The sequence below is a fragment of the Primulina eburnea genome, chromosome 15, assembly GCF_022965805.1.
Source record: "Primulina eburnea isolate SZY01 chromosome 15, ASM2296580v1, whole genome shotgun sequence".
NCBI classification, from domain to species: Eukaryota; Viridiplantae; Streptophyta; class Magnoliopsida; order Lamiales; family Gesneriaceae; genus Primulina; species Primulina eburnea.
In genome coordinates, this window is record NC_133115.1 from 9,607,161 (window position 1) to 9,619,299 (window position 12,139).

Consider the following 12,139-nt stretch of genomic DNA (forward strand, 5'->3'; position numbering starts at 1 on the left):
AACCCCCGCCCTCTTCATTTCCCCATCCCTCTCCCTCATATATCTAGACTTGAACGAGGAACCTCAATATAAATATAATTATTTTCATGTTCAAAATCATCAATCAATTAGGGCTGGGCCTTCCTTATTATTCTTATACTTTATATGAGTCTATTGATATATCTTTTACTTTATATAAGTCTATTCAATTATATAATAAAACTGTTAATAAAGATCCTAAAAGAGAAAGAAATTTATATAATTTATGAATCAAAAGTCGTTAGGTACAAAAATAGTAGGTACCATACAAAAAATAGCAGGTACCATACTCTCTCATATATCTAGACTTGAACGAGGAACCTCAATATAAATATAATTATTTTCATGTTCAAAATAATCAATCTATTAGGGCTGGGCCTTCCCTATTATTCTTATACTTTATATAAGTCTATTGATATATCTTTTACTTTATATAAGTCTATTCAATTATATAATAAAACTGTTAATAAAGATCCTAACTGGCAGGCAATAGAATCAGCCGATAGGGGCAAGCAAGCACAGCGAATCACATAGATAAGCCCCTATACTAAAAATAACAGGTACCATACTCTCTCATATATCTAGACTTGAACGAGGAACCTCAATATAAATATAATTATTTTCATGTTCAAAATCATCAATCAATTAGGGCTGGGCCTTCCCTATTATTCTTATACTTTATATAAGTCTATTGATATATCTTTTATTTTATATAAGTCTATTCAATTATATAATAAAACTGTTAATAAAGATCCTAACCGGCAGGCAATAGAATCAGCCGATAGGGGCAAGCAAGCGTAGCGAATCACATAGATAAGCCCCTATACTAAAAATAACAGGTATCATACTCTCTCATATATCTAGACTTTAACGAGGAACCTCAATATAAATATAATTATTTTCATGTTCAAAATCATCAATCAATTAGGGCTGGGCCTTCCCTATTATTCTTATACTTTATATAAGTCTATTGATATATCTTTTACTTTATATAATAAAACTGTTAATAAAGATCCTAAACGTTTTTCCGTAGGTGATTTCGCCTATCATATAATATGAACATAAAATCCGGTAGCAGAGGTCCTTCATTGTATCTTTGGTGATGTTGGCAAAATTATTTATGGCTTGCACTATCGCATCGTCAGCGTTCTATACATGTTTCTGTTTCTTACCTTGTGGTTTTGCAGCCAATGTCGGTCGCGACGACGGTGTGACTGATACAGATATTGACTCATCAGCTCCCTCGTGAACAGAAAACAATTCCTCCAAGCTCATGCCTATATTGTTAGGCAATTCAGATTTCATTGTAAGAACCTCTTGAACTGCAGCAGTAAAATGTTCTGCTTTGTCTCCTGTAGCCCGATCATTACCAAAGATTTCGCACCATTCATGGTAATATGGCCACCTCTTGTGTCTCATTGACCGTGCATTGTTGTCTGCCTACGAGTTTAGTGAAACATAGTACCGACCTTTGTGTAATTTTGTGAAGAACAAAAGTCAAACAATTGTCAAACAAAAAATACCTTAATTAGTGCTTCCCATATGTCGTTTGAAGCTTCAATTGTCTTCTCCGTATTGTTCCAGCCTGTTAGGATTATTTTGTCCGACAGATATAACAAATAATGAAAATATCAGAATAGGATGAAAAACAGTAAATTTGTGTTTTGTCATAACTAGGTGTTGTGCCAGATGTTACAACATCTCAGACAACATCTACATGCAGCGGAAAATTAATAACACAAATTCACTTTAAATAATTAGATGGACAAGATTAAATATGCACAAGTATAGATACTTGTGCGGTGTCTTATGACAAAAATTAATCACTAGAAAACCACAATGTTTACACAAAGACCTAACACTAGTGATTTCACGAAAATCAATTTCCTCAACAAGTTGAGAAAATAAATGCTTTCTAAAACAAATAACCAGAATAAAACAAAACAAGAAAGCAAAAACGTGTTCCCAAACAATAGTTCCAAGCGAAACAATCTTCAGCCAACGTCTGCACAGATGTTGTCTTCAGATGCTCCCAACATTCAAGGCAACACTTGATATCGGCAGTCTTCAAAGGATCAGTGTTGATAGTGATTTTCTCTGAACTTCAGATCGTGCAAAGTATGCGTATGACTTTGAGTAGAAGACGGCGACCTCCAACTTCCTAGGTTTTCCTTCTTATAGATGAACGACTTATCTCATAAGGAAACCTATTAACCAAGGAAAGTAAGAGTTTTATTAGGAATAAACTCTTTTTAAACATTAAAATCATATCTTATCAATTTACTAAATCTTTTAATATTTCATTTGTCTAGGAAGGCAAAATCAAATCAAATATTTACTCAATCAAAACAATGAGGAAAATATATTGGGAAATAATTAACTATATTAATCGAAAACTTGGAAAACATCATTTCCCTTCAATCTCCCCCTTTTGCCTTTCGTGGACAAAATGAGATCAAACACATTTATCATTATTAATTCACTTTAACTCCCCCTGAGTTTAAGAATGTTTGTCTCCCCCTGAATAAGATATTGTTAGCCGAGGTGTTGTTAATGCCAGTACACCTGCACAAACTCTTGATATTTCAAAAACAACATGAGAAGCAGATGCACGCATATAGTAAATGCATAAACACTAGTATGAACACTTATAAGAGCAAAAACAGTTAAAATCAAGAACAAATGAGTATAGTGAAGATCAAAAGCATCAAAAGCAGTCATTCATCATCCTCCTCATCATCACTATCATCATCTTCTTCATCATCACTATCATCCTTAGTGCCAGAAGGACCAGCATCATCTTCTCCCCCTTTTTGTCCATGAAAGACATCTAGAGTCAACAGAACCTCAATAGTAGTGGCCAACATCTCATAGTAGGCCAAATCTTCCTTGTCCTGAGCAATCTTTCGACGGGCATGATCAAGGTGAGCCTGAGCAGCACCAACTGGAATCTTCAAGTACCCAGAGGTGGATGTAGAAAAAGTGGTATGTGGAGAATGACCAGTAGCATGAGGTGACGGTCTAGAGACAGTAGGCCGAGAAGAACCAGTGGCAGGGGGTACTGAGGTAGAGGCATTCCAAGGAAGATCAACCTTCCTCTTGCCTTGCAGTAGAGCAAGAGCAATCTTGAGGGAGTCACTGACCAGGGAGAAAGGTTAAACAATGTCCTTAATAAACCCTTGTGACTCCAAGATTCCATAAATGAGAGATGGAAATGGGAGCTTGGATGACTTCAAACCGCCGTTGACATACTGCAAAATTGTGTTGAACACCAGGCGTCCAAAATTTAAGGTTGAGTTCCCAACCGCAAAGAGAACAAGTGCCTGAGCCTTGGTGACAACCGTGGTATTAGTAGTCGGAGTCCAATTGTGGATGGCAATCTTGTGCAATACCGAATAGAGTGATGTAAGTATAGCAGCTGAGACCTTGTGGGGATGTAAAGGAAACTGGCTGACCATTCCACCAGTGAGGACAGAAATTACTTCGCTTAAATCCGGAGGAGGCCGTCGGCAACAGCAGGTGTACCATAGTGTGCATTGATTACATCGGCTGTGAAGTTGTACACCCTGTTGCGGACAAACACTTGTCCAAACTTTGCCGATCCCGGATCGCCAACGCTTAAAGATAGATTTGCATAAAATTCGAGGACAACCTTATGACAGTAGGGCAGAGCAGATGTGCATGTGGAAAGCATACTTCGAGACTTTAAGAACTCGATTAAATTGTACCTAGAGAATGCTCCCAAATCCACATTGCGTTCCGCGACAAACTCTCGATTTTCATAGAGGTGCCAGTTGGAGAAAGCCGTCTCAGAGTAAAACATGTTGTTGTAGCTATTGGCCAGATCATAGGCAGATAGATCATTGGTTTCTTCAGTGTCCTCAACATCTGGGGCGACATCCATAGGGGCCTGGTTATTTTCTTGTTTGGCACCACCAGCAACCGCGTCATCAGCAGATTCACCATTAGACTGACTTGATGAAGTTGGACTTGTGGAGATTGGAGGAGCAGTAGAGGTAGATGGAGCCTTATCCTTCTGATTTTTCAAGTTGGCCATAAATTGGGCCAACGAAACTTCATCCTCACTTTCATCAACAGGATTCTGAGAGGGTCGTGTTGGAGAGGGTGCATGCCTAGAGAGATCATCATCATCATCATCTTGGCCGAAGGAAGAGGATGACGAGACAACAGTAATGCGAGGGGCAGGCTTCTTGCGAGCAACCAATTCGTAGTCCCCATCAGCAGAATCATCTCCCGAAGTCTCTGCAGGGTCGATTAACGATGGGCGAGTGGATGATTGCCCCTTGTACCGAAACCGTTTCCCTGGTGTGAGGTCAGGATTATACCCAGCCTGTCTTTTGGATTGACGAACAGGTTGACGCGGAGGATTGAATACTTGGATAATTGGTGGATTCTCAACATCGAAGGCATTTCCGGGTTCGCCTGGTGCAATTACCTCCAAAGGGACTGGATCTTCAGTCGTCAGCGTCAATGGGAGGGACGATTCGACAGTGGGTGTCGTAGCAGATGTTGTATCACTAGAGAAACATTTTCTGTGTGCCCCATTTCACTCTGAATGTCAAGGAGATCAAAACCTTTGCCTGCCATAGATGGTAATTTGTAAATTTTAAACAGAGAAAGGAAGAGAATTTCAGAAGGAAATGCGAAAGTGCTGGAGCAATGGCTTAGGGTTTCTAGAGTAGTGATTGTAAAGTAAGTGTGGAGTAGAGAGACTAATAATCACAATTAAGCACAATGTAACTCCCTGTAAGTCTAACGGTAAAAAAAATTTAACTCAGCAAAAATTAGCCGTCACCACCATCGATTGCTCAGCAAAATTTTCGCACAAAACTAATTCAAAATTACCAATAACCCACATCAATTTTCGCTCCACTAGACAACAAGCATTACGTAAATTCGAGATGTTCGCACAATCTGGATTTTCATCGAATTTTCTTTTGTCGAATTATCAATATCCTTGTGGCACACCAATATTCACGGAAATAAGTTTATGCATGAACTAATTATGCCTAAAACAGAATGTAGCATGAAAGCAGATGTGAGATATGTTTACAGATGGAGTGTTGTCAAAAATGTTGGCAACATCCTCTGACAGCACGCACAATTCCCAAAAAAAATTTGATTATCTTCACACTTGGTGATTTAGCAATTTTCTGAACATAGGAGTGGTAGCTCCCACACTAGGAGAACGGTCTTCATTGGACTCCCCTAGGTAGCCTTTTCCATTTTCTCATATTGCTGTGGTAATTTTAGAAGGGGTAGCTCCCACACTAAAAGCACAGCCTTCATTGGGCTCTTTTAGGTAGCTTTTTCCATCTTTCCTTCTAACCACAGACCCATCTTTTTACTTTTCAATTTTTCTGAGGAGACTTGTCACATTGGTTAGAGTCAAGTGACCATCATCAAGTTCGTTGTGACTGAGTTCAAATGTATAGATGTGAAGATTTAAAAGATAACTAGGAATTGTAAGAGCATTAGAAAACTATGCTACATTGTTTCAACACAACATGTCACAGTATGAATGCAATGTAGTATGCCTAAATCCTAAATATGCTCATGCAAGTTAGGTGTTGTCCGAGATGTTGTGACATCTGGGGCAACATCTATCAATGATCAAATAGAACACATGCTGAGAGATTTCCTAAGATTGGAGAATCTCTCAAAATCCAACGCTTTTGTGAATATGTCAGCCAATTTGTTATTTGTATCGACAAAATCAATTCTAATCAATCCTTTTTCTAATAGGTATCGAATAAAATTATGCCTTATGTCAATGTGCTTTGTTCGAGAGTGTTGTACTGGATTTTTTAAAATGTTAATTGCACTAGAGTTATCACAGTACACCATTAAAGATTCACTTTTAAGTCCATAATCTTCTATCATTCGATTCATCCACAAAAGTTGGGTGCAAGCATTTCCAACTGCCACATATTCGGATTCAGCAGTGGATAAAGATACACAATTCTGTTTTCGACTATGCCAGGAAATCAAGTTATTGCCAAGGTAGAAACACCCCCAGAAGTACTTTTTCTATCATCTAGATCCCCAGCCCAATCAGCATCGGAAAATCCTACCAGGTTTGAGTGGGTTTCGTGAGTATACCATAATCCTAATTCAATTGTTCCTGCTATGTAACGTAAAATACGTTTAACAGCTTTCAAATGAGAAGTTTTAGGATTGGATTGATACCTAGCACATAAGCAAACACTAAACATGATGTCAGGATGGCTAGCCGTCAAGTATAAGAGACTTCCTATGATGCTACGGTACAAGGTGTTGTCAACATCTTCACCCGCAACATCTTTGGATAATTTTTCATTTGATCCCATAGGAGTTTTCATGTGTTTGGTGTTTTCATTTGCAAATTTCTTGATCAAATTTTTAGCGTACTTGCTTTGGCACAAAAAAATGCCGTCATGCATTTGTTTTATTTGCAAACCCAGAAAGAAATTTAGCTCACCAACCATGCTCATTTCAAACGTCAATGACATGCACTCAACAAAATCATTAACATGCTTTTGTGATGACGCACCAAAGATTATATCATCTACATAGATCTGACAGATAAGGATCTCACCTTGGGCCTTTTGAATGAAGAGTGTTTTATCTACCTCACCTCGTGTAAATCCAATGTCGAGAAGATAGTCAGTTAATCTCCCATACCATGCACGGGGTGCTTGTTTCAAGCCATAGAGAGCCTTTTTCAACTTGTACACATGATTCGGTTTATGTGGATCCTCGAATCCTTTAGGCTGTCTCACATGTACTTCTTCACTCAAGAACCCGTTCAAGAAGGCACTTTTGACATCCATTTGAAACAGTTTTATTTTCATGTAACAAGCAATGGCAAGCAAAATTCGAATTGACTCAATGCAGGCAACAGGAGCAAAGGTCTCATCGAAATCAACCCCCTCAACCTGTGTGTACCCTTGAGCAACCAACCTTGCTTTATTTCGGATGATGTTTCTTGACTCATCAGTTTTATTTTTAAAAACCCACTTTGTGCCAATCACGTTGCCATGGTCAGGAGATGGAACTAGAGTCCACACATCATTTCGAACAAACTCTTCAAGCTCATCATGCATAGCATTAGTCCAAAATTCATCTTTTAATGCTTCCATAACATTTTTAGGCTCAATTTGAGACACAAATCATGAAAATCTAACCTGCGAGTACATGGTACTCATGCACACGAGTCCAACCATTTTTCGATAGTCAACTCTGTCCTTCTTCCTGGTCTGGATATCTTCCTTTATTCCTCCGATGATTTGAGAAGACGAGTGGTTCTTTTGGATTTTGCTTGGAATACTCGGTCCATCATCGACTACCTCATTATCGTTGTGAGCATTTTCCTGTGAACCGTTGACATCAGTGTCACATGTTGTGCTGGATGTTGCAACATCTGAAGCAACATCTGTCTTATCCAGCGGTATTTGAGTCTCCAACAGATCTTCAACATCATCTTCTGCAGTTTTCTTCTTAAGATCTGCACGGTCATAAAAAACAACATTAGTTGATTCCATAATCGTTCTTGTTCTAAGATTAAACATACGATAAGCACGACTATTAGTGGCATAACCGAGAAACAGACACTTACCACTTTTGGAATCGAACTTAGCCAATTGATCCATGTCATTCAAGGTGTAGCATACACAGCCAAAGACATGAAAGTATCTAAGATTGGGCTTCTTTCCCATAATTATTTCATAAGAGGTCATGGTTGATCTACTCCTTAGATACACCCTATTTGAAATATGACAAGCTATGTTAAGGGCTTCTGCCCAAAAACGCTTTGCAAGATTCTTTGAAGTTAGCATTACTCTTGCCATTTCTTGCAAAGTCCTGTTCTTACGTTCGGCAATGCCATTTTGTTGGGGTATTTTTGGTGCTGAGAATTCATGAGAAATACCTTTCCAGTCACAGAAGGATGAGAATGAGCGATTTTCAAATTCCTTACCGTGATCAGTTCTAATCCTTCTTATCTTCAGACTGTGGAGGTTAGTGATTCTTGTGATCAGATTTTTGAATACTTCGAACGTATCTGACTTCTCTTTAATAAAATTAACCCATGGAAAACGGGAGAAGTCATCAACACACACGAAAGAGTATTTCTTACCTCCGAGGCTCTCAACTTCCATAGGACCCATAAGATCCATGTGTAGTAATTCCAGACAACGTGTTGTCCCAGGTGTTGGCAACACTGGATGCAACACGTGAGTCTGTTTCCCTTTTTGACAGTCACCGCACACATATGATATACCAGAAGAGAGGTTAGGCATACCTCTTACTGCATCGTACTTACTCAAGTTTTTCAGGGTTTTGAAATTTGCATGTCCGAGTTTCTGATGCCAAAGGTCAAGTTCGGTGATTTGCACATGTTTGCATGAAAGGTCTTCTCCTATTTGGTAGCAGTTGTCTGAGGACCTTGTACCTGTCATAATACACACATTCGATTCATCAAAGACTTCACAGTTATGTTTATCAAATTTAACAAACAAATTATCATCACATAGTTGGCTTATGCTTATCAAATTTGAATTCAATCCTTCAACATGGAGCACATTGTGAAGCCTTGGAAATCCTTCAACATTCAGTGTACCCTTTCCTACAATTCTTCCTTTTGCTCCCCCTCCATAGGTCACTCTACCGCACTTTTGTTCAACATACTCGATTAGATGATCTTTAGAGCCCGTCATGTGGCGTGAGCTTTCACTATCAAAATACCAATGACCTGCAGTATTAGTTTTCAATGAAGTATAGACAACATTACAGTGAGTTTTTACCTTTGGTACCCAAATTTGTCTTACTGTAGATCGATGGTGGGAGGTGTTGCGGAAAGTGTTGGACAACATTCTGGGTAACATCCGTCTTGATTTTTTATTTATGCGATCATCCCTGAGTTTAAAACAGTAGGGCCTGATGTGACCAGGCTTAAAACAGTAATGACATACATATCTGTGTTTTCCTTTCTTAGAAGTTGGTGCAGAAGGTTGTTTTATTTGAGGGGAGCTTTTGATGGGAGACTTGGATGGAAGTTGTGGAGATGTATCAACTTTTCTTTTCACGAAGACAGTAGACTTGGAAGATTCACCTGTTTCATACACACTGTCCTTGAACCCTAAGCCTCTCTTGTCATCTCTTCCCATCAGAAGTATGGATTCAAGCTTGGATGAGCTTGTGTTGAATCTGGACAAGGTTTCAGTTGCTTTTTGAAGATCTTCTCTGGTCTTACCAAGTTCCAAATCTTTTTTGCTCAAAATTACCTCAAGTTTAGCAACCACTGCTTTTAGATCAGCATTTTCTTTCACCACCGATTTTAGTTCGGCATTTTCTTTCACCAGATTTGCATTAAGCTTGTTTCTTTTGGTCCAATCTTCAAACAGTTCTTCATAAAGCTCCTGGACACTTTCAAGAGTAAGTTCTTCACTGTCAACCTCCAGATCATCTTCATTCAAGTTTCCAGAAATTGTAGAGTTGAGACAGACTGATTTTTCACAGATATTGCGGCCAGGTGTGGCAACACCTAGGGCAACACCTGAAGGATTCACTTGTAACCAGCGGGTTTCTGTCAGTAGTGCAGTCAGGGATGTTTGATTGTCTTCATCAGTGATCTTCTCCTCAAGATCTGATTCTTCATCGCTCAGAGATGCATTGTAGCCTTTGTTCTTGCGTAATCTGTTTGCACACTCATTTGCGTAGTGACCGAAACCTTGGCATTCTCTACACTGCACCGAATCATATTTTCTTGGTTTGAATTGTCCATTGCCTTCGTTCCTTGTTTGAACTTGTAGCTTCGCAGGGAATCTTTGCGTCCTTTCAGGTACATGGAGGCTCGGAGACTTGGATGACTGTGCATCCTTCTTATCTCGGATTCTCTTCAAGTAATCACCAAATTTCTTTGTGATAAAGGAGATAGAGTCCTCGCAGAGCTCAGAATCATTGACTTCTTGGGATATTTGAAGGAGTTCATTGTAGGAGTCATTAGAAGCTTGAAGTGCAATTGTCTTCCCTTTATCCTTCCTTTGCATGTCCAGATTCATCTCAAACGTGCGTAGTGAGCTGATGAGATCTTCCACTGACATCTTAGACGTGTCCTTAACTTCATCTATCGCGCAGATTTTTATATTGAATCTTTCAGGCAGAGAACGGAGGATTTTGCTTACTAGACGCTCACTGGAGATAGATTCTCCAGCACTGAATGCCTCATTAGCAATCTCTCGTAGACGACGATCATACTCAAGTATGCTTTCAGATTCTTCCATCCTCATCATCTCGAATTTGGAAGTAAGCATCCTCAGTCTGGTTCGTCTCACACTCTCAGATCCGTCACAATGACATTGAAGGATGTCCCATGCACTTTTAGCCGAAGTACAGTTTGTTATTAAACTGAAAATGTTCATATCAACCGATGTGAATATAGCATTCAAGGCCTTTGAGTTATGGTTTGAATTTTGCACTTCGTCAGCAGTCCAGTCATTTTCAGGCTTTGGTCGATTGTCCCCCTCTTGATCTGTTGCGACTGGTGGAGTCCATCCGTTGATGACGCGCTGCCATGCCCGTTCATCTAGGGATTTTATGTAGTATCGTATCTTGACCTTCCATAAGCTGTAATTAGTACCATCAAGGACTGGTGGTCGAAGTGCTGCACTTGCAAACGTAATGTCCATTAAATATTTCTGTCAAACAAAACAAAAACCAGAATCAACACTTAGTATATCAAGAGTTGGCTCTGATACCACTTGTTAGGATTATTTTGTCCGACAAATATAACAAATAATGAAAATATCAGAATAGGATGAAAAACAGTAAATTTGTGTTTTGTCAGAACTAGGTGTTGTGCCAGATGTTACAACATCTCAGACAACATTTACATGCAGCGGAAAATTAATAACACAAATTCACTTTAAATAATTAGATGGACAAGATTAAATATGCACAATTATAGATACTTGTGCGGTGCCTTATGGCAAAAATTAATCACTAGAAAACCACAATGTTTACACAAAGACCTAACACTAGTGATTTCACGAAAATCAATTTCCTCAACAAGTTGAGAAAATAAATGTTTTCTAAAACAAATAACCAGAATAAAACAAAACAAGAAAGCAAAAACGTGTTCCCAAACAATAGTTCCAAGCGAAACAATCTTCAGCCAACGTCTGCACAGATGTTGTCTTCAGATGCTCCCAACATTCAAGGCAACACTTGGTATCGGCTGTCTTCAAAGGATCAGTGTTGATAGTGATTTTCTCTGAACTTCAGATCGTGCAAAGTATGCGTATGACTTTGAGTAGAAGACGGCGACCTCCAACTTCCTAGGTTTTCCTTCTTATAGATGAGCGCCTTATCTCATAAGGAAACCTATTAACCAAGGAAAGTAAGAGTTTTATTAGGAATAAACTCTTTTTAAACATTAAAATCATATCTTATCAATTTACTAAATCTTTTAATATTTCATTTGTCTAGGAAGGCAAAATCAAATCAAATATTTACTCAATCAAAACAATGAGGAAAATATATTGGGAAAATATTTAACTATATTAATCGAAAACTTGGAAAACATTATTTCCCTTCACAGCCTACTCCATTTTTACTTAGTAGTGTCACCAACGATCCGTACAATTTCTTCCATACATGAACTTTAGAGTTAATATGTGGGTTGTCACGTATGTTTGTGTCCGGGAATGCAAATTTCATTCGATTTTCAAGAAAAGCTAAATACCCTGGACGAAATCCATTGCCTCTCTTCCAACCTTCCACGGAGTCCTCTTTCAGTGCTTGTATCAGAAACTCTTCTTCACGTTCACCCCAACTACGTTTTGTCTTATCAGCTTTTTTGGCTTTCCCAACAAAACTCTCGGAAGTTGCTCCACTATCCATAATGAAGATGTTTCCACTGTTTTGTATTATTCCTGGTAGTAATACAACACACTGGTTAAGCAATTAAAATAAGTTCAATTACTTAAAATAACATTTCGTAATAAAATAAAAAAATAAGAGAATGGGTAGATTAAATTCAAACAAAATAGCATTAAATGCAATCTAGTTCTGTAGATTCAAAAATAAATAACATCAAATGCCACAAGTACGTCTACACCAA

At 38.5% G+C, this 12,139-nt stretch overlaps 1 protein-coding gene across 1 annotated transcript; it reads right to left on the bottom strand.

Annotated features, from left to right (window-relative positions):
• Nucleotides 1-7,190: 7,190 nt before the first annotated feature.
• On the bottom strand, nucleotides 7,191-11,919 carry LOC140815443 (uncharacterized). The gene is made up of 5 exons (XM_073174552.1): nucleotides 11,674-11,919; nucleotides 9,131-10,715; nucleotides 8,639-8,770; nucleotides 7,637-8,470; nucleotides 7,191-7,525 (listed from the first exon to the last, which is right to left on the bottom strand). Exons 1-5 carry the CDS (start codon nucleotides 11,917-11,919, stop codon nucleotides 7,191-7,193), a joined length of 3,132 nt encoding a protein of 1,043 aa, XP_073030653.1.
• Nucleotides 11,920-12,139: the final 220 nt, after the last annotated feature.